Source organism: Taudactylus pleione, unplaced genomic scaffold (genome assembly GCF_031769625.1).
Source record: "Taudactylus pleione unplaced genomic scaffold, aTauple2 ptg000602l, whole genome shotgun sequence".
In the NCBI taxonomy this organism is placed as follows: domain Eukaryota; kingdom Metazoa; phylum Chordata; class Amphibia; order Anura; family Myobatrachidae; genus Taudactylus; species Taudactylus pleione.
Window position 1 is genome coordinate 4920810 of NW_028285004.1, and position 24460 is coordinate 4945269.

The 24460-nt window shown below is 39.1% G+C and overlaps 1 protein-coding gene across 1 annotated transcript in view; it reads left to right on the forward strand.

The window, feature by feature from the left end:
* EDEM3 (ER degradation enhancing alpha-mannosidase like protein 3) overlaps positions 1–24460 on the forward strand; it is a 112363-nt gene that overhangs the window by 41746 nt on the left and 46157 nt on the right. The window contains exons 3-8 of the mRNA XM_088453910.1: positions 2924–3024; positions 3701–3740; positions 6953–7065; positions 7152–7305; positions 18940–19074; positions 24119–24224. Of these exons, the coding sequence (XP_088310036.1) occupies positions 2924–3024; positions 3701–3740; positions 6953–7065; positions 7152–7305; positions 18940–19074; positions 24119–24224 (649 nt within the window). The remainder of the gene's footprint in view (positions 1–2923; positions 3025–3700; positions 3741–6952; positions 7066–7151; positions 7306–18939; positions 19075–24118; positions 24225–24460) is intronic.

The window sequence follows — 24460 nt, forward strand, 5'->3', positions numbered from 1 at the left end:
AGGTAAAGTGGGCATATTATGGGAGTGTCGCAGGCAAGTCAGTGCAACTGGCTGCATTCCCAGACACACAGCCGCAAGCATAGGAGACCATAGTCAAACGGAGAAGCTGCACCTGCCATAGTGCTGGTGCAAATTTTGATGGTGCGACAGACGATGGCGTATTAAGATGCAACAATTGGTATTGCAGAATGCATTGGCACTGGAAGTGGGCGTCTTGGTCTTTGCACATTCGGATACCTGCAGTACGCAAGGGAATGAGCTTGCAGGTCATTTGCATAAACTCACAGACGGGCGACCACCAATAGACTCTGCTGCTTTTTGATTTTAAGAATCGGACCACCGATGTCCACCTGAGGCTGTGATGTCATTGGAAAATAGTGGAGGGTAGTACCATTTTAATATTATAATCAATATTTTGTAGGTGTTAATGAGTGTACGCTGTACAGTATGTGAGTGTACATCTGTGTTAATGTACATCTGTGTTAATGAGTGTGCCAAACTATTTGCAGCAATTAGGAGCCTTTGGGGACGATTCAATGCAGCGGGAGTAGAATAGTGCCGGGAGCATGCTGGTTTCTTGTGACAACCTGGGTGTTTAGTCTTGAGAACTGGCATTCTCTGACTAAAGTGCCGACCGCGACGCTTTTAGCACCACGCTAAGCCGTAAAACAGTCTTGCGGCTGGCACTTTAGTCGGATTCCAGACGTCGGGCAAATTACATTTAGACGCCTGTCATTTGTCCCTAGTCGGGATAAAGCAGTCTGGAAGCCGGCGGTCAGCATTTAGACCGTCTGGTTCCAGACTACATCCCGTCCCAAGCATTTTGGTTATGGGAGACTCAACCTGTACTAACACCAAAGCTTTTGCATGTAATCAATAAGGGCATGGAAATTTGGTTTTATACTCTAAATGTTTAACTACTGCTTCTATAAATGATGAATGAAAAAGATCAAAGTTTAGTAAGTAAATTTGTGTTGTTTTTGCCAATAAACTGGTCTGCAATCATTTTTTACACAAATTCTTCAGTTTTGTTAACCAATACTGTACTATGGTGTCAAACCACTATAAAGAGAAAATTATTTCGGCATGTATATATGGGATTGGAGGGGTCGGTCTGTACACCCTAATTTCCAGAAACCTTTCACTGTGTTATATATACTGCTATGACTAAAAGTACAATACACAGTCCAAGATGCAGGAGCACACTTCTGACAATCATATAGCTGTTGGACTCCATATAGATTTAGAAAAAAGGAATATGAGACTATTGAGCTGTTTTTTTTTGTGCACTAGAGAAATCCTTACATTAAGGTGTAACTAAATGAAAAAATGTAATCTTATCTGCACTTAAAAAATGTAATAAATTTTATAGGGAATCCAAAATTGGGCAAAATTAATAAAAAAAATATATATCATGGTAAGTAATAGTAAAGGGGGTTTTTCAGAAATAGAGTAATGTGGTTTCAAAATCAATTGTTCATGTAACAGATTGTTTTTATGACCAATATCTGCTCAACTTATTGCGCCTTTATATATTGTAGTGAATTGCAACTTAATCAATTTGTCTTTTGCTTTGGCACGTTTTACCTAGGGGCTGCAGCGCCCCCAGCAAAATCTGCCACATCAGTGAGCCTGTTGCAGTCCGTGACTACACTGTGACTGGCAGTGGCTTCACATTGGAAGATCCTCCCCCTGGGACTGCCAGCCAGGCTGCTGTTAGCAGAGAGCGGCTTTAAGTAGGAAGCCGCTCCTCTGCATTTCGGCCAAGGCTGCAGCCGACACAGCCCCTAGTAGCTGGTGATAAGTGTGGCTCGCCATTGCTAGTGCGCATGCGCTGGTCCCGGCACCAGTCAGATCAATTAGGCAGGTGCCGGGACCCAGCTGGGAGGTGAGTCTCGTGTCTCCCCAAACCTCTCCCTCTTGGCAGCGGCAGTCCCCCTCGTCCAAGAGGGTAAGAGCCGCCGCTGCTCATTTGTATTTATACTGGGCTTGTACTTCTCAGTCTATTTCTATCAGGGAATAGGAACCGATTCTTATCTCATGTAGTCTCTTCCTGTCAGGGTAATAATCCCTAAAGGAAATTACCCCTCTGATAGCTAATGATCATTTATTTCTGAATCTATTATTTCCTTTTACTGCCAAGAGAGTATTAATTAGCCAGACATGAATCATGTACTGTTCTCCAATATATTTAAGCAAAATATAGGTTTTATAAACTTACTATAATAATGAGGTTCTTAGTGCTCATTTTCATCAAATTGTTCTTGTATTTCAGAGTCTCAAAGTATGGTAAGTCCCACATTAACATAAAATGTTAGTGTAGGTTCTCATCTGTGGTAAATGGTTATGAACAGTTAAATCAAGTTGCAAATATATTTTGATTATAAATAATTACTATTTTGGCTTTATTATGGGCATATATTCCAGATCATGATCTTTCTAAAATCTATATGTAACCCTTTAGGTATAAATTGGCAGTTTGGCTGCATTTAACATTTAAGTCATACCTTTAAAAATATAAGTGTCATTATTCTAAGCTAGAAGTTGTTTTATTTGTACTTCACTAAAGATGTAAACGCTGTGGGGGATTGTTACTTTGTGTACTATTTTTATATCTCATAGGGATGTAAATGATGCACTTTATAATGGGTGTTTCTGACATTGTGATAACATGAATGTGACGTACGCACCCACATTGGAGATGAAATGGAGTGTTTTTCTCCTGTTTGCGTTAATGTTTTTTCACAATATTTGTGTTTTCAAGACTGCTGACTAGGTATATGGCTGTAACAAGTGCTGTAAAGGGGTTGTTTCAGTATGTGCCTTATTTGTAGTAGTTTAATTTCCTTTTTTTTCCGATTGTACTTTTTGTTTTATGCTGAAGACTGTTAAGTGTTCTAACATTTTTCTTTTGCCCAACCAGCAACACGCATATCCTGCCGATGAACTCATGCCTTTGACATGCCGTGGTAGAATACGTGGCCAGGAACCAAGCAGGGGGGATGTGGATGATGCGTTAGGAAAGTAAGGTCTTAATTAGTCACATTTTATTGTGAAAACCCTTATTTCTTCGCAAACATTTGCATTTTTCTACTTTTTTAAATTACAATTATCCTAAGCATTGAAAGTATATCACTCTGTAAGTTCTGGGTTTTTTTTGTTTTTTTTTAAGCGAATGTTAACTTGTAGGGATATTATGCATTGTTTAGAAGTTTTTTGTTTTCCTTAGTTTTATCTTATCTATAGTGCTACATTCTTATTCAGAACATTCTTTTCGCCGCTAGTGTGCTAGCTGGTCTGTTCTGAACTCGGGATCAGTGGCGTAACTAGGGTATTTGGAGCCCAGGGCAAATTTGAAAAGGGAGCGTTGTGCATAATTTTCAGACTTTGTCCTATATAAATTCATGCATCAGAGGGTCTTTTAAACAGATACAGGTTGACCCTTGTTAAAAGAAATGCAAAAAGTATATATACAAATTCCTGTGCAACAGAATTACAATTCTTGGTTTTGTGACCTTGCGCTTTGCCCTTTTCTGTCCAATGTCCTTTCTACTTAAATGGCTATGCAAAGTCAAATAGTATAATACATTACTTGAGCTGTTTTTTTTTCCCCCCCATTTTGGATTTATTTGTTGTATGTGAATAGTAATATTTGTGGTTTCTTCTGACTTTTTTTTTTTTTTTTTTTATTTCTTTGCAGATTTTCTCTGACATTAATTGACACATTGGATACACTAGTGGTAAATGTCTGCTACTGTATATATTCCCTGCAAGCAGTTCATATATTTCCATGGATCTGTTTAAGTTTTAATGTTTGTTTTTTCTTTTTGTAAATCTGTTCTGTTATCTACCTGTACCTAGACCAATTATGTATATATGTACAGTATGTATATAATGTGTGTGCATGCATACACTGAAGTGCCAAAAGTCATGTGATAGATGCCTAGTAGTGTGTAGGACCCCCTAGCCCAGCGAAGTGCAGCAACTCGACGTGGTATTAATTCCACAAGTGGACGGAAGACGACCTTTTTGAAATATATTGAATGTGGATGTGATTTGAGCCAGTCTGTTACCAGGGACAATTCTGGGCAGACACCGCTAGTCGCGATAATTAAGCACCTGTGGTTGGCCACTGTGCTGTCCATGATTGGTGGTAATGCCTACCAAGAGGTATTAAACAATTGATATCGTAGATGGAGGATTGTTGAATGTCTGCACAACTTCAGAAATGGAATGTCCCATCCGTCAGGCACCCACTATTATGCCCTATTTGAACTCGTGATAATTCACGTTTTCTTGCCATGAGCAGCCTAGCCAGTGTTCAAACTGACTCATATAATGTCAGATTACAACTGATGCAGGTCTGGTCATTTCTAAGACATCACAGTACAATGACGCCACCTACCATTACTTTTTACATACGGCCCTGCCCGATTTATTTTTTTATTATTATTATTATTTTTTAGTGCCACTTCGCTAAAACAGCTGCCCTGTGCCTTCCCTATCCACGGGCGGGAAAAGTTGCGGTGACCGATCCTCCGCCAGATGAATAGATGCCGTTCGTATGAGGGGAGAACTCTGGGGTAAGCTAAGCACCTCCGTAAGTGCTGGGCATGACCCCAAGTGTTACAAATTGGTAATGTGTCACAAGGATGCCCCCCTGCCCAATTGAACACTCCTCCTTTTTCGGGAGTGTGCACCCTCAGCTCCATACCAATGGTCTAGCGAGAACACTAGCTATCCCACGACTTTTGGCACTTTAGTGTGTGTGTGTGTGTGTGTGTGTGTGTGTGTATATAGATATAGATAGTCCTAAAAGGTCCACACTCTCGTCTTCAATAATAAATTGCTGGGGTGACACACCCATATGAGATCACAATAATCCTCTTCATGCAAAAGTAGAAAAAAAGGGGGGGTAGCACTCACCAGTCTTCTTAAAAACATCTCTTTATTATATCTCAGTAATAATGTTACGACGTTTCGGTCCTGTGCATGGACCTTTGTCAAAGTTGACAAAGGTCCATGCACAGGACCGAAGCACTCACCATTCCTAGATTTGGGGTGCAACGTGGTATGTGACCACATTGTTTAAACAGCAATCACAGGGGCTCTGCACTCACCATAATAACTAACAATAATAATAATACACATAATAAACAGTGGGGTTTTGGTTCATGAATTGATCAATGCATTTAAGCTTTGATGCAAGGGGCTGGCACTCCACTTTAACCAAGGAAAACCTTGCCCAGGTGCCAACAGAGGTAAAAACCTGATTGATATAGTCAGAAAGCGGTGGCACTCACGGGGTCTTGTAACCAAAGAATGACCCAACAATTGTGTTGTATAATTCACAATTGTTGGCTCATTCTTTGGCTACAAGACCGTGAGTGCTACCACTTTCTGACTATATATATATATATATATATATATATATCTATCTATATCTATATATTCTGTCTCTATCCCAAACAACAATATGTTGTCATTTTAGGAAGTAGACAGCTTGCAGTTAGATAGTACTACTTTGATGCGGAGTGGATATGGTTTATTAGCATTGCAGGCTGTTTTACAGTGCACTGTCAGAGCATGACTGATGGCCTGATTTAGAGCTGTATGCTAATGCTGCTGTAGCTGCGTTTTTTGCAGCTGTGGATATGCGAAGATATGTTAATGCAACAGCAACCGGTACTTGTACTGAGACTCCCACCTGAGTCATTGCAGCTGTCTGCAACTGAGTACATATATGCAAGTTTGGAAGCAGAGCAAACATCGACTTCCTGAGTGAGCCTAACTGAGATGCCGAAGCCTTGTTTCTTACAAACAGGATTTCAGATGCAGAATATGACCCGGTCGAGGCATGTCTGCATTTTTAGCTAACACTCCCCGATGCCTCCCCCAAAAGCTCCCTGACTGTCAATCACACTGCGAATAAAGACTTGCAGCGTGAAACTACTTTAATGAATCTTGACACATTTGCGCAAGAAACGTTCCATTTGCAAAAACATCGGCACTACTCTGAACCAGGCCCTTAGATCCTCCTCAATAGATAGATAGATAGATCTGCTTTTTACAATTCTTATCTGTAAATTGGGTTTTTTTTGTAAACAGTATAAATACAATTCTGCATTCAGTATATACAGCAGTGGTCTCCAAACTTCCTTGACTCACGGCACCCCTTGGCCAAAAGCTTGTATCGAGAAATTCAGAAACTAAAATATTAAATTAAGTAAAATGTGCCTACCTGTCATTCTTAGGTTCAGTTATGTGGTGGAGGTTGCACTTGTGTTTGTCCCACACATTTTAGCTCTGGTTTTGCCGATCATATTAACCATAAATAATTTGGTCTTGCAACAACACATGGACCCCCTTGCAAGTGCCCCGTGGCACCCCAGATTGCCAATAAACCACTGGATAAATACAAAAACAAATTGAGGAACAAAAGGTAGCAGGAAGGAGTTTCCATCGGAACAGGAAGTAGAAAACATATGGTCACAAATTACACCTTGAACTCTCTTGTCTGCAAGATGAAGCAAGCATTGGTTCCTGATAAGGGACTGAGGTTAAGGGGCCCGTACATCTGCAGTGTATTGCGCAAATTCCCCGATCTGCCAGGGTTGGAAAATTGGGGAAATTAAACATGATAGAAATCCTCAATTTATCGATCCCGACTAAAAAATTATCGATGTCGGCGAGTCTCGGGTTTTTAGCATGCGATTTCCCCAATCCGCAGACAATCACCGGTTATCGATGTTTGCGAATCAGTGCTTTTATCGCCAATTATCTGATCAGCAGGATGGGGAATCGGGGCTGTAGATATATGGCCTCTATAACACTATACATTGTATATAGTATGTACACACACGTGATACAAAGTCAATTTTAATGTTTTCATATGAAAAATACTGTAATTATCTTTTCTTTCTTACTTGTAATGTTACCATTTTTATTTTAGGTGCTTAATAAAAGCCAGGAATTTGAAGATGCTGTTAGAAAAGTAATTAATGATGTAAATTTAGATAATGACATTGTGGTTTCTGTATTCGAGACAAACATTCGAGTTTTGGGGTAAGTATTTATTATTAGTCATGTGTACCTCATTCTTTTTGTGACTTTTTTGTTTTCCTCATCATTTTCATTATTTACATTGCCAGTGGTCTACTTGGGGGACACTCAGTTGCAATCATGCTGAAAGAACAAGGAGAACGGATGCTATGGTACAATGATGAATTGTTACACATGGCTAAAGAGCTTGGCTACAAACTTCTTCCAGCTTTCAACACTACAAGTGGTCTTCCCTATCCAAGAGTAGGTTCAAATGTCCAGCAAACTGTGTGATTGTGTGTATGCCATAGAGTGCTTCAAACTTAATTATGTAAACCATTTTCATTAGCTCTTTGATGTACATATTATATATGGCTATACCTATGGTGTATTTCAATGCAGATGTTGAGTTGTAGCCTCTAAAGTTTTGCTTTAGTTTAGAAGATCCAGCAATAACCTGCCTCCTTTTGAGTAATATTTAGTTTTGTTACTGTGGGCAAGAGATCACTACTTCATGGTCTCCCACCTTGAATACTGCAGCTTTTTCTTAAGGCTTTCCCCCTTACAGTGCATTTAACAGTTCTAACCACTTCCTGTAGCATTCTCACTCATGCTATCTGCATTAGACCTGTTCCTCATTTTTTGTGAGCATCACACCTCACTCCTGCCAAAACAAAAACATCTATGCCACTACCCACCTATGGAATTCCCTACCGCACAGGAGTGGACTTTCCTCCAGCCTTAAGATGTTTAATTGCTCTCTGAAAACCCGCCTGTTTACTAGATCCTTCCCTACTCCTCACACCGGTGCACCCCCACTGCTGTCCATATATCCGCTCTAAACCACGCTGCCTTTTTCCCAATAGAGTGTAAACTCTCACAAGGAGGATTCCCCATCCCTACACTCTCATATCTGCAGTTTTTCATTACCTATACTAAAAGTCCCTGTTTTATGTAGGTTTTATTTTTTCTCCAGACCTCCCTGGCAGCCATGCTATGGATTAGTAACCCCTTCCCTCAGGATAGACACAGGGCAAAGATCCAGACTGGCGGCTTCCTCTGTGTAACTTAGCTCTTCCTGACCCCCCTTGTATTTTTCTTATCTAATAGAAGTAAGGAGGTTTATGTATTAACCTTTGAAATGTAGGATCCGGCGAGTTTGACCATATTTTGAAAGCAGCGTTCATTTAAAAGGCTGCATGAAACCCCCCACCACAGGAGTCATATGTTTTCTCAAGATGGACTTACCTTTACTTATCAACCTCATAGTAGCAGTGGGGGTGGCTACCTGGGGCTGCTACTTGTTCTGATTCAAGGGGTTAATTAAAATGATGCTGCACATTGGGAATGGAGCTGCGACCTGCCCTCTGCCTTCCCAGCTTACTGCATTTATGAAAGTGATGGTGGATCCTGAGCCTTCCCACACACACACACACATATAGCCAGTCATTCTATGCCTTTGCAAGGTAAGCCCTTATTGACGATATTGCATTTCTTTTACTTCACTAGATTAGGAAGTGTTAGATATACATAGCTGTTTTGATGGACAGTGCTGTCGCTAAACCTATTTGGAAGAAAAATGCTGTAAGAGGAAGTATATGAAAGACTGCAGCCTGTTGCAAATCTAAGTCCTGGTCAGGATTGTGTGTTGTGCTGATTGTTTCTAGCCTTTGGACTCTGCAGTTCAGCCCTCAAGTCAATTGCAGGAGCTTATGCAATGGATGAAATAATCCTTGCTCTCCAAAGAATTTTCTCGCATTGCAGAGTTCCAAATGATCTAGGTCTTAAGCTTTGATTTGCAAAATGGTGCAGCTTCTTCCGAACCTAATTTTGAAGACTAAATTGATGATTTGTCTAGTGAAGTCCATGAAGTCTTGCCAAGAGTTTTATTTTTTTTTTTTTTTTTACACAGCTATACATTACATCAACAAATGAGCAAGGTACAGAGCAGGGTCTGCTATTAAGTTCTCTGTAGAAAAAGCATGTTATTAACAGTTCATGAAGTAATTGAGTAAACATTGCTAAAAACAATGGCAGAACCTGTACAAGTGTCAAGGTAGTCTCTCTCTAAATTAGAACCAATTATGGTTATGAACCAATTATAGATGGCACATTTCTGAGCTGGTGTGCTGTGGAGGGTTGTATTAAGAAATTACCTCTATAGTAATCACGCTCAGATCAGGCATGGCACTAGCCTCAGTTTCTAGGGCTCTTGGGTTATGAAGTTCTGTGCTTCATGGTTATATTGAGAAAAAAATTACATGGCAGTAACTGCTTATAAATTTTGAGATTAAAAGGGTATTGAATGCTAGCTTGAGGCTTTCTTAGACATGTTGTTATGCCATTCTCTGCAAGATTTCTGGCCAGAAGAGACATTTGGCTTCACCCGGGGCACTGCGGATGCACAAACATGTTGGCAACGTTGGCTTTTGAAAGGCCTCTCCTGTTTGGCAACCATCTAGTCTGTGATTCAGAAGGTGATTGGTGGAAGATTAAATAGACTACCACAGGTCAAAAGTAATAGATTACTTACATTTACCCTACCTGCAAAACAACAATACAGGGAAGCTAGGAACTGTGGACCAGTCTGTCAATATGGCAGACCATATTTTATGGGTACATCAAGACAGTCCTTTCGTCAATACAACAGAAGGCCTGCCCACAAATCAATTGACTGTTCAGTCCCTATTCCTGCATATATAAATATTTGAGGTGTACTCATAGCACTTTTGTTATACTACTTTATTCTTATCAGATGTAGTATATTTTCACAGCACAGCAGCTGAGAGACCTGGTTTCAATTTAGTTTATTCTTCTCATCATACTAGTGTGACGAAGATATTTTGTCTGCTTTTATAGTCTGTGAAAGGTTGGGGGGCAGTGGCCATCAATCATTTTGCAGAATGGATCTTTAGGCTGCAAAAGGTTGGGAACCACTGAGTTTACAGAACATCTCTCTCATTGTGGCAAAGTGCGGAACACAAGCTCTCTATCAACCACAATGTCTGGCCGTGGCAACAAATGTGAGTACCATAGGCTGGGGTGCACATTTATTGACTCAGGTAGCACCCTAGGGGTCTGGGCCCTACAAGAAACAAAATTTCCCTCAAATCAACTGGACATGAAAGCGATCTGAAGGGCCATCACTCATTTTTGATCTACACTGAGATATTTTTTTACAATAAGACAGCAGTGACATATCTGTCACCAGGATGGCACCAAAAGCAAGGTCATGACTGGCAAACTATAATGATTGCCTGGGCAGAGAAGAATTGATGTTCCCTTCTGGCTTCTACAGGTCTCCGTCAAAAATAAATTTGTGGGTGGACTTCATCATTTGGAAATCTGTTCTCTGGGAGAGTGGGAATTAAACCCAGATATGTTCCAAATCCTAATATAGAATTCTGTGAATCCAGAAATGGATCTCATGGCAAGAAATTGGAAAGTCAAATTGCGTTGCTACTTCTCACACTGCAAATGTCAAGGCTCCCAAGGTAGTAGAAGTCCTCTTCTTAACTTGGAACATGCAAAGTGGCTGTCTTTTCCTATGATAGCTTGTGTTGATTCTACTATCTTGGCCAAGATGATCCTGGTTCACAGTTGCTCACGAGATGTAATTAGAGGAACCCTGGTTTCTGCCAATCCCGTTAGTTCTGTTATTTCAGGGAACAATTATTCACCCGAACCTGGCAAGTGTGAATTTATTGGTATGGAGGTCGAGTGGGCTCTGCTGAATTGTAAAGGTATATCTGACAGTCATTAAAGTCCTTTTACAAGCGAGGAAGAAAGCCTCCTCAGAATACTATGTGAAAAACCTTTATCTCCTGGGTTGGAACGAAATTCAATCCAGTGAAAACAAAGGTTACTTGGGTGCTGAAGTTTTTATGTGAGGGCTATGTTAAGGGATTGGCACTATCAAGTTCAACTTTCACCACGGATACTGGCTTTAGGAAATTGATAGACTTTTTGGCGATTTAATGAATCTGTCCTGAGAGAAAACCTTTCCTAGCACAATAAACCTTAAATTTTAATCTTGAATGTATTGATCTCCTATCCTTTTGAGTCTGTAAAGTTACCTTACAGTTTTTCTTGTTGGTGATTTCTTTGGCTAGATGAGGTCAAAGATATCTGGAAGATAGAACACCTCTTTGTACTTCCCATGAGAGTCAGTAAAGGTCTGGTGCCAACTAAATGATTATCTCTAGATGATTCAGAAAACCCATTGGGTCATTCCGTGTCAAATCAACACACTGATGTTACATCACCAGCTCAGGTTTTGTTAAAATGTTGGTATATGGAGAGTATATATGTAGTCTAAGAAAAATATATTTAATAATATATAAATATATCATGCCGTTTCCAAAATATGTAAAGTTTACAAAAATCTGTCAAAAACGCACACGACTAACATATTTTCAAATTGCCATAGCAGCTCTCCTAATTAAGCTACACAGGTGGGAGTGGTGTAATTTGCTGTGTTTTTTCATGCCCTTTCCCATGGTATACAACACAATAGGCTCTGTGAGGAAAAACTTTTTCCAAATTCAAACTGAAATTTTTGATCATGATTATCTCAAAGTGCGTCGACAATAAAGTTAAAAAAATTTCTGGAAATAGTCTATACTAATGTTAAATGTTTGTCCAAATTTAAAAGTGGGAGTATAATGGGTTCATAGTTAAAAATAAATAGGTAGTTTATTCAGAACAGCCAGGTGTATTACAAGTAGTAATAGGTAATAGATTTGATGACTTCATTAGTTTAATACAATTTCAAGTATTCTATTCAACTTGATTTATATAGTCAACAATGTTAGCTGAAGATAGTTTGACAATCTCTCAGTGGTTTTTAAAGTGTCATCAGGAGACATAACATAAATTCTTCCAGTTGGAGTTATAGGGTCGACTTTGCATAAGATGTCTATTAGAGGTATCCATAGTACATCAGGCTTCCTTGGATAGAAGAATGATGGCGAAGGTCCAGCTGGATGAAGAAAGGTCACTTTTTTTTTTTTATTCGAATTCGTCTTCATCTTCTTGTTTTACACAACTGATATATAGCCATTTATTTGTGTCAAATGGAGTTTGTCTAGAGATTTTCTAACTAATACTGTAGGATGATGTTGTAGCCTTAGAAAAGGTTTTCACATATGTTTGATGTACTATAATCAACAGGTATACTGTTGTGTTCCCTGAATAGTTACTGAATGGCTGAAACGATTATTCAAAACAATGATTCGTGGGCAAGATTCATAATCAATGCATTAACTTTATTGAAGATCATTATTTATTTTCTTGCAAGCATTATTGTTTTTAGTTAATAAAGTCATATAAGAACTTTTATAATTAGGCCTACAATATTTGAATTTTTGTAAATTCTCAATTACTTTTTGACTCTCTACATATGAGAATATATATCTATTATATATATTACATGTAGATATTGACAAAAAGAAATTAAGAGAATTTACATTTAATTCAAACATTGGGGGCGATTCACTTGTTAACCCCCGCTGCTGCATGTGCTGGGCGCCCAACCGAGCAATTCAATTGTTGCTCTGTATGGGCGTGTACAGCCGCTGGAGTATACATTTCAGCTCGCAGCCCCAGGGGCTGCGAGCTGAAATGTGTGATACGTCGCCACTTTGGGTGCCCAAACAGGGGTTTGGATGGACTTTAGACAGGTTTAGATGCTTTACGCGGCTAAACCCTGTTTGTTTAGGTGCCACATGCATGGCCGCCCAAATACATTTGAATATCGCACCCTGATTGCCCGTCACTGTAGACAGGAGATAGGAGGCGATAAAACAATTGAATCGCCCCCATTGAGTGTTGGGCTAATTTTAGTTGTTCCATCATATAATTGGATTTAAAAGTAGATCCTGATTTTTTTCAAACGTAGTGCCTACTCATTAACCTATTATGAAAAACATTTATCATTCGTATAGACTATTTCCAGAATTTTTTTTAACTTTTGTTGACGCAATTTTTTGAGATAATCATGATCAATATATCGGTTTGAATTTGGAAAGTTTTTTCTCACAAAGCCCATTGTGTTGTATATCATAGGAAAGGGCATAAAACACAGTAAAATGACACCACTCCCACCTCTCTAGCTTAATTAGGAGAGCTGCTACGGTGATTGTGCGTTTTTGACAGATTTTTGAAAACTTTACATAGCCATATTTTGGAAACGGCATGAGATATTATTAAAATGTTTGTATTTTTCTTAGACTAATTATATATTCTCCATATAAGAAAATTTTAACAAAATCTGAGTTGGTGAGGTAAAATTTTAACAAAAAGTGTTGATTTGACATGGAATGGCCCCATTTCCTTCATCTATAAGAAAGAAGGAATTAAAGTACCAGAGGTCCTCAAGGGCAGAGTCTGCTTTGTAGGCTCAGGCCTTGATGAGGGATCTTTGCTGAGCAGTAGCATGGTCTTTGAGTCATAATACTTTAGTTTGGAGTTTGGGAAGTTTGGAGTTTTTCACAGGGCAACAAAATGGAACATTTGTAAATTAACGTAAGCAAATACCTTGAAGTCTAAAACTGATTATTTATAGCCCTCCCTATATTATTGTATAGGTAAGTCATATAGTATGTCTGTTGTGGTGGAGGTCTGAAGAAGAAAAAAATCAGATAATTCTATTTCTTCAAAGCAAAAAAGAATACCTGCACCAAACTTCGTAATATGATCAATATTTATTATTTTTGATATAGTATACCAACATAACTGAAATTAAGGTAGAGCAATACCAGGTTGTATAAATCTTAATTGTTGATGGTGCTCCCCAGGGCTTATGTTTATAGAGTGTATGGGGTAGGTTTTGGCAAGCGAGCAAAACAAAAAAGAGAAAACCTCTTTTTGGGGGCACTCTTATTCAGTTTAAATTTAAAATAGTTATATTTAATAGATATGCATTAACAATTGTACTTAAACATATAAAAGACACACATAGAAAAAACACACAGAAAAAAATGTCCTTTATAAAGGGACAATAGGGTACAATTGCTTCTCATCAAGTGATAATGGGAAGATGTCCCAGAGAAGCGATCCTTAATGGTTGGGTGAAAATATTTATTAACCACGCTGCTCAGATGCAGGTGTTGTTGTAATATTAATAGGCACGAATAGTTAAATTATTGTGTATAATATATAACATAGTATTCACAGGTAACCAAAAGAAAAAAGATGCATACCCAGACACCTAAGAAAAACACAGATGACCTTAGTCTGAAAATGCAGTCACATTTTCATATGCAGTTCCACAGATATATAAAAATTGCAGGTTCAAAAGACAATATAGACCTGCCTATATGTATATATCAAAATACTGTAGCTAGAATATCAGAGACAGACCCAAGGCATCTGACATGTAGTTGCCAGATATGTGCTTTATATATAGTTGTAATACCAGATTTCTGGTTTCAGCAATTTCATTGGTCGCAATACCTTTAAATGCAGATTCCAAACACATTAGCAACATTCTTGATGGTCATCTAAACATTTGTCTATGATGGCACACTATATCTCAGGTTAATAAGGCTGCAGTTTTTGGCAGTACCAGGTTTTCTGGTCTAGATCAGTAATCGCTGTGCCTTTAAACAGGGGTGTATCTTGGTGTTCGAGTGCCCCTGGCTAACTGAGGGACTGGCGCCCCCCAGCAATGACTGCTTCTACTTAAAAAATAAAATAACACACACTGGGGGTAGTTTAATTCAGACACCTGTAGAACTAGGGAGAATATATTTTTTTTAATTTCTCTTTTTAATATATATATATCTTTTACAGAACTTACTCTATTGCAAACCACTAATTATTAATGCCAAAAAACACAGGAAAAGCTTGAAAACATAGCATCAAAAACAAACATGCATTATGGGTAAAATAATTTACATATATTCAAATTGGACTGTCTACACTGCATTATGCTTTTTAACTCTGCCATATAATTTACTGGTAAAACATCCCACATGGGTCCTTTGCAATCTCACACACATTAATAAAGACAGTCCATAAGGATCAAGTCTTATTCCTGACACCAGAGTATCCACAACCTATTAAGATCATGGTCAATTCCCCACACTGAGGAAAAGTTACATTTATTAGTACTTACACTGGGGGTAGTTCAACTTACACGCCTGTAGAAATAGGGAGATCTATATATCTATCTATATATATATATATATATATATATATATATATATTTCTCTCTCTCTCTCTCTCTCTCTCTCTATATATCTCTCTATATATCTCTATATATATATCTATATATATATATATATATATAATTTTGTTTTATTTATTTTTTTCAGTTATAACACTTACTACATGCAAGCACTGTTTATTAATTTCTATGTGTCAACAACACAGGAAAAGAGGGCATCAATAACAAACAAGGTGCATTGTGGGCAAGATAATTTGCATAGATGCAAATTACCTTGCAAATAGAGCATTGTGGTTGATGTGGTGCTTGCACTCTTTTCCTGCAAGGTTGACATATGGGAATTAGTGATTGGTATGTGGTGGGTATTGTGGGAGAAGAGATATATTAGAAGAAAAAAAAAATTAGTCTCTCTAATTTGAAATGTTTCTGATATACAGGGACATATAAGAAGCCTGATACACATTAACAATCAATGGAGGACACTGATAAGAGCAGAGGAGACAGAAGGAGACCAGGGAACATTTACTAACCACAGCTGTCTGCAGGACACTGCGCAGAGCAAACAGGAGACCAGTGATCATTTGCTAATGATGTCGGGTGGTCAAGGGCCATCCAGGCCAATAGGAAGATACGCCCCTGCCTTTAAATACAAATTTTGTACATATTAACAACACTTCAGATGCAAATTTTGTCTATGATGGCACACTGTATCTCAGGTTTGATAAGTCTGCAGTTTTTGGCAGTACCAGGTTTTCTGGTCTAGGTAAATAATCGCTGTACCTTTTTTTAGATGCAAATTTTGGACAAATTAGCAACACTTCAAATGCAAATTTTGTACATACTGACAACACTCCTGAAATTATCTATCTTTGGTAACAAGCTTGTGTTTCAGATTTTTGCAGTTTAAGCAGTGCCAGGTTTTTTCTGGTCTTGATATTATCACATACAGCCTCCTAGGCTATTTTCTCATGTGCAACCAATTGCGGGCTGTACATGCCTAATTAACACCTCTAAATTCCAATCGTCGCAATACCTTTTAAATGCAAATTCCAAACACATTAGCTACATACTTGATGGTCATCTAAACATTTGTCTATCATAGCACACTGTATCTCAGGTTTAATAAGTCTGCAGTTATTGGCAGTACCAGGTTTTCCGGTCTATGTAAATAATCTGTGCCTTTAAATGCAAATTTTATAATTATTAACAACACTTCAGATGCAAATTTTGTACATACTGTCAACACTCCTAAAAGTGTCTATCTTTTGGTAACAAGTTTGTATCTCAAATTTTTGCAGTTTAAGCAGTGCCAGGTTTTCTGGTCTTGATGTTATCATTAATCACTGTGCCTTAAAAGAAATTCTATACACATAATAAACCCCTGAATAATTCCTGAGTATTTAAATATATAATAAGTGTTGGTAAGCACTTGAAATGGAGAAGGAATGTCTGACACCTATGACCCAACTACTTCTGCTACTATCCCGTGTGGATTCTAGTCCAGGGAACGGGAGGTGAGAGAGCAGCTGGTAGGGTAGACAGAGGTATAGTATAGAGACACTTCTGCTGTCAGGACCCGCTACCACCCACCACCCTGTTAAAAAATTTGCATCTAAAAGGTACAGTGATTATTTACCTAGACCAGAAAACCTGGTACTGCCAAAAACTGCAGACTTATCAAACCTGAGATACTGTGTGCTATCATAGACAAAATTTGCATCTGAAGTGTTAATAGGTACAAAATTTGCATTTAAAGGCACAGCGATTACTTATCTAGACCAGAAAACCTGGTACTGCCAAAAACTGCAGACTTATTAAACCTGAGATATAGTATGCTATCATAGACAAATGTTTAGATGACCATCAAGAATGTTGCTAATGTGTTTGGAATCTGCATTTAAAGGTATTGCGACCATTGAAATTGCTGAAACCAGAAAATCTGGTATTACAACTATATATGTTTAAAGCACATATATGGCAACTACATGTCAGATGCCTTGGGTCTGTTTCTGATATTCTAGCTACAGTATTTTGATATATACATATAGGCAGGTCTATATTGTCTTTTGAACCTGCAATTTTTATATATCTGTGGAACTGCATATGAAAATGTGACTGCATTTTCAGACTAAGGTCATCTGTGTTTTTCTTAGGTGTCTGGGTATACATCTTTTTTTCTTTTGGTTACCTGTGAATACTATGTTATATATTATACACAATAGTTTAACTATTTGTGCCTATTAATATTACATCAACACCTGCATCTGAGCAGCGTGGTTAATAAATATTTTCGCCCAAGGATCGCTTCTCTGGGACATCTTCCCATTATCACTTGATAAGACGCAATTGTACCCTATTGTCCCTTTATAAGGACAATTTTTTTCTGTGTGTTTTTTCTATGTGTGTCTTTTATATGTTTAAGTACAATTTTTAATGCATATCTATTAAATATAACTATTTTAGATTTAAACTGAATAAGAGTGCCCCCAAAAAGAGTTTTTTTCTTTGTTTTGCTCGCTTGCCAAAACCTAATTCTATTTCTTCAAACCCTCCATGGCAGCCTACAAGTCACTTAGGAGAGAGATGGCTTAGCCGAACTCTGAAGAGACACTCAAACATGAGGCGAATAGGAGAAGGTACCCTATATATAGGAAGTAGGTGGTTTGGATCTCTCCCTGATCTTTATCCTGAGAGGGGATGTAGTCATTATCTTGGCAGTCAGAAAGCCGGCGCCAGAATCCCGACACCAGTCAAAATCCTGGTGCCAGCATCCCAACAGTAAGTATTGGGGTTAGGGGGAGGGTTTGGGTTACGGGTTACAGTTAGGCACTAGAGAGGGTTATGTTTAGGCTGTGGTGGTGGGGGGAGGGGGGGGCTAGGTTTAGGCTGCGGGGAGGGGTAGCGGAAGGGTAATATACTTGCCTTCATCTGTCGGCATCCCATACCTAACCCCGTGAGAGATTGGGTTACTTAGCCTTATTGTGGCCGCCATGGAATACCTATAAGATACTGAATTACAAGTAAGAATAATCCTCTTTTTATTACCAGTGTCAGGTGCTGCAGAGTACTGTAATGACCATAATAAGAGTAAGCGATTTTGGTTTGTTTATTCCCACTATGTTGAAATGTCATTGTGAACCCCTATAACTTTTATTACAAACATTTTCATGTTGTGTTCTTCCCTACCTTAAAATTTAGCAGTTTTTAAAATGTATTCTGTTAAATGATTTGGAAAGTATTACAGGTTGAGTCTCCCATATCCAAATCTTCAGAATTACGGAATATTCCGAAATACGAAATTATTTTAGCATGACTGAGAAAATTAAACCTTTGCTTTTTGATGGTTCAATGTTCACAAATTTAGTCTAAAACACAAATTATTAAAAATAAAGTATAAAATGAAGTTCAGGCTGTGTGTATAAGGTGTATATGAAACATAAATGAATTTCATTTCTGTACATAAACTTCGTTTGAGCCACAAAATTATTGAAAACATTGTATAAAATGACCTGCAGGATGTGTGTATATGGTGTATATAACACATAAACGCATTATGTGTTTAGATTTGGTTCCCATTCCTAAGATATTTCATTATGATATGCAATTATTCCAAACAACGGAATATTCAGTTATCCAAAATACCCCTGGTCCCAAGCATTTTGGATATGGGAGACTCAACCTGTACTTTGATATCTGTTTAATAATTATGGTTCTTATGATTTTTGAAGGTCAATCTAAAGTTCGGGATTAGACGACCGGAGGCACGGACAGGCACAGAAACTGACACGTGTACAGCATGCGCAGGAACGCTTATCCTGGAGTTTGCTGCACTCAGCCGTTTCACTGGAATATCTATATTTGAGGTTTGTCTCTTTATTCAGCACTTACTGATTAAATTAACTATTAAAACCATAGGTTTTTTTTTGTGTGGTTTATATGGTATATTATGTTAATTGGAATCTGTTGTGTACAAATGTCTGTCTTTTACCACCTACACGGTCCCTCCCACAATAAAATAATAAAGGATTAGCCACAGAGATCTAGCCTCCTTTCTGCTAAGGCAGGGAATAAAATAATGAATGTATAGGAATGCTGCCTATATAGTAATCCATAAAGGCAGTGAAAGTAAAACCAGCTTCTATTGTATCACATGGGCCTATTCAGGACTTCTATCACAAAGGGAGACCTGAAATTTTGCTTCCTGCTGCATGGGGTTTCTCTGTGTAACACTATAGGAGATTTCGGAAGCAAACCATGTTTTATTGTTTTTATTGCACAAGTACTGTTTGGACTAGTTCTGTTCAGACAGCCTCTGTTATACCCCTTTTACACCAGAGCTAAAACCCAGGTTATTGCAGGGTTAACCCAGGTAGCTCCGTGCCTTAAAAGGAGACAGGGTTGGATTCCCGGGTGGAGTGACCCGGCAGTCCAACCCAGGTAACTTGCAGGGTTTAACATGGAAATAACTCGTGAAACCCTGCAGTGTAAACTGCGCGATCCAGGTCACTATTACCTGGATCGTGCCGCATGCCTGCCGATTGTCCGGCTTCAGTGGCGTTTGGAGATGTCATCTCCAAGAGTCCATTTCAACGCCGGATAAGTCAGATCACAGCAGACCCGGCCCTGCTGTGAACGGCGCCGACTCTGGAATATCCTGGGTAGGTGCCGGCTAAATTCCGGGTCTGATTGGTTTTGGATCAGTTTGGATGTTCCAAACTCTGGGTCAAACCGGGAATTTAGGTATAAAAGCAGTATTAGACACTGACACAGCACGGCAAGTATACATTACTCTGCCATATAAACAAAACCTATATAAATACAAGCTCTACTTTCAAATTTAAATAGAAAAGCAAAATTGGTTTAATCATTTGCTCCCAGTTCCATTAAAGTGACCACAGTATAGCACTTAGTGCCTCTTTACAACATCTATCACTAACCTAACTTATTAACATAATTTTATGTAATCTGTATTAAGTGATTCTAATGGCACATTAGCTGTCTTCTGTAGATAAAATAGGTTCTAGTGGAGTAAAAAACATTCACCAGTAATTTGATTATTGTTAAAAAAAAAAAAAAACTCATCTGTAGCTTTCAAACTATTTGCTAGTCAATTCTAGATTATTAATAATGTAACAAATTTATGTTTTTTTTAAGGAAGTGTCACCTAATTAAACTGATTTTAAAGGGAAGTAATAGATATGGTGAGAGAAATATATAGCAGTTATGCTTCCATTAGGAGGTGATAGGGGTTGAGATCTGCTCCCTGGGCTGTTGGGAGCTGCTGACACTAGAAGTGTCCAACTTCTGGGGGATACTGCAATATTATGGGTGGTAGCATCAAGGCTACACCTGAATGTGTGGGAGAGTGTAAATAATGGGAGTCACAGTGTAAGTAAGGAATAACTCTTATGCCATGCATGATGTGAACTATTACCAGTGATCATTTAGGTGCAGCGCTGTGACCATCACCCATAATAATGCATCTAGTGTGAGCCAATGGTGGTGGTGATACATAAAGTTGTTTATAAGAGGTTCAACATGAGGAAAATTTTGAAAGAAATAAGTGAAACCTTGTGTTTATCTTCATTATCATCATCCTTATTTGGAAACTATTATTCAATTATAAGCATCTTCCCATGGTTTGCTGAGTATAACAAACAAAATACAAGCTGCAAATGTAAGGAATTACCCAATTAGGCAGAGGGAGCCTGAGTTGTGCACCTTTCTAATAAGTCAGTATCCAGACAATAATACAGTATGACAGAGGTTCCCAAACTTGGGTGCCACGGCCAAGAGGTCCAGTCACAAATCAAATTATTAGGGCCGGCAAGTTATTGCACTCTCCACACAGTGTTATTACCGACTAGGGGCCGTATTCAATTAGCCGCGATAAGCCGTTTTCACCAAAAAGTTCTCGCCCGTGACGTAATTTCACCAGGCGAAAACTTATTCCCGTATACAATTCCAAAGACTTTTCACCGGTGCGGAAAGTAAGTGCATTGGAATAGGCGAAAGAGATTCGCCTTTGAATAGGGGTCAAAAAAAAGTGCAGAATTGCGGTTTTGGGGTGCACACTTTTGAAAAAATCCCAGCAGCCTTGGGACAGTTCCCCAAAGGTAAAGTGTGTAAAAAAAAAAATACTTTAGAACACCCCAAAAAAGTACTTTTGTTTTGGGGGCGAAAAAAAAACATAGTTGGGGGACAAAGTTAAAAACTAGTGAAATAGACTGCAGGGGGTCCCCAAGTATGCCCCAGGTGTTTTTTTTTTTTATTGCAGGTGCTTGCGGAAGGTGGTTTTATTTTTAAATTTTATAAAACTTCTCTTTAGCAACTTTGAAATGTGCTAGCACCTATTTTCATGTACCCCAAATTTGCTAGGACTACTAATTTTCACCAAAAAATAATGCAAAATGCTATTCTTCATCACTTATGCAAAGACGCTAAATAACAGCTATTGACATCATTTAAGTACCCCAAATACCTTCAGCAGGGATATTCGGGGGTTATATATAGTGAACCACAATGTCAGTGGATCTAAACTGACAGCACTTTTCGCCTGTTTGAGTTTCGCTGGGTCCCGATTTCGCATCCTTTGGAATTGAATTGGGCAAAAAGCAGTCGCGCGCAGGAAAACACTTTTTCGCCAAAAACACACGATGTAGGCGGAAAGTCCAGGAGGCTAAACTTAGATGACTTTTCACAGCTAATTGAACATTCCCCTAGGTCGGTACAGGCAATGGTTCCAGTGGGCACGGCAGGCACCATCAACTGATGTGGGTCGTGTCACACAGCTCTACCATTGATAATCCCTATACACAGTGCCTATTTGCTGTTGGTCAGGAAGTTGGCGCAGACAGCTGAAGCCGCCATGTTACAGTAGACTGATGCACCAGCTGTAACGTGTAACACCTGCTCAGTGACAGCCCGGTCTATCTCATCATTGCTTGGTTGTATCATACCCAGTACTGGTAACTTGACAGCAGTGTTCCCCCACAACATATATAATCTATAGGCTCATCACCTGTTGATAGACTACAGGTCCCATTGAGCCTAGCTGGAAATTGTAGTTCTCCAGTAGTTGACATGTCACAAGTTGCCCATTGCTGCTTTTCCATAAGTACATGCCTGCATTGTGTACTGTGCAGCTGGCACTGCCAACATAATTGCAGCTATTGCTTGACTTGCTGTAGATGCAGGAGACCTACCTGACGACTATATGGTACAATAATAACCATGGTTGGAGGCCAGGGGCAGCTCTCATTGTCCCACAATCCTCGCCTGCCTCAGCTCTAGGGCAGGTGCTGGCCTCGCATTCTGTCAATGGGGGTCACCAACTGGGCATCTTGTGTTCCTGCTGTACCTAAAATGCGTATATATATCTATATGTCCCCTTGCGGACTATAAAAATGCTTACACAGCGGGTCAAGGTGTGCTGTATACGCATATTACCTCCATTATTATTTATCAAGCATTTTTTTTCCATATATTTTTGTATAGAAACAGTTTCTGTATAATTTTATGATTTGTTGGTATGTACCAACAGCCTAATGTAGGAGATTTTACAGAAAGCTCCTGCAGAAGGCTAATCAGCACTGCAGACCGCAATCCCCATTATTATCAGTGGGAACTACTGTTTCAGCTCTATGTACCAGTTTGGTGCTGCAAAAAAATTCTGGGGCATTAAAGGGTGTCATGAACCAAGATGGTTTGGGAACCACTGCAGTATGAGGATTTTTCAGTTATTATTTGGAGTTCTCTTACAGGATGAGACTTCACAATGCTTAGAACCTGTGCTTTTCTACTCGTGGTCTTATGTCGACACCATTTGTTGTGTTCTCTTATTGATGTACTATCAGGTGGGTCTACAGTGATAACTAAGGCCGCATATTCACTTGCAGGTAGTGGAACGGCCGTACGATTACAACAACTGTAATCGTACAGTTGTTCCTCATCCCCTGTAGTGCCTACACTGTTGTTCAGTGCAAGCACCCTCCCTCATCCCTGAACATGGCCAATCTGTCGTTATCGGCAGATTGACCGTCCTGTTCAGGCGATGATTGATGTTTGAGGAGGAGCGCGCATAGCTGGTCGTTTCCGACATTAAACTGCCCGATTTATGCACGATTAATGAGCGGTTGAATGATTACGCTGTCGTAGTCGTTCAGTTGCTCATTGATATCTGCAAGTGGATACGTGGCTTTAGGAAGGTTTTCCTTAACAGTTCTGCAGTTGCAGGTGTTTGTTGACCATGTTAGTTTAACCCTTTAGGGCTTTTTAAGGGATAATGCTGTATTTGGGAAGTCTGCTTCCTTCGGGGTAGGAAACTGCCTTGAACAAGTCAGGAAACTATATTGTTGCTCTGTGAAGGTAAGTGAACAGTTAAACTAGTAACGCCTGACCGGCAGGTGAAGCATGCCCCTACAGTCACAGTTGGCATTGCACACCCCACTGTGGCCCCTCAGCTTGGATCTGTCAGATTTAATCATAGCCAGAGTTTTGATATGTGAAGAAAACATGGCAAGATTTGTGTGACCAGACATGTTGCTGTGCTTTCTAGCCAAAGTTTTACCTCTATCACACCCTTTCACCCAGGCATGTAATTTACTTCATTTTGCATGCATTTGGCTTCACAGTAAACTGCAATATGTTCTGTCCTGTGCCCTACATACATCACATTGGGATATGGAGAAACCCAACCCTTGGAAGAGGGTGGCTCAGTCTGAAGCTCCGCCCAGTTGAGTTGTGAAGGTAGCACACAGAGCAGACAGTCTATCGCTTAAGCAAACCTGATCTACATCCTTGTCAGGTTTCCTATACACTTATCATGTTATTCGATTGTGGTGGAGTGGTATACGAATAGTTAGTTTGGTTATTCCACTGTTTCATATTCATTTTCTCTCAAAATAGGAACATGCCAGGAAAGCACTAGATTTTCTCTGGGAGAAGAGGCAACGCAGTAGTAACTTGGTTGGTGTAACAATAAATATTCATACAGGAGACTGGGTGCGCAAAGGTAAGTATAGAATGTTTGCAGCATAAAGGGACAAGTTTACTTTGATTGCAAAGTGTCTTTGGACGATACAATGTAATAACAGCGTAAAATATTTTAGTTTGATACTCTTTTTACTATCATTTTCCATTAACTGATATACTCCAAGGACACCCAATTGTTCTGTGAATAATTAAACATTGGGTGATGGGTTATGAAAGGTCAAGACTGTGTTTTAGATCATAGAAAAGGTGCTAGTG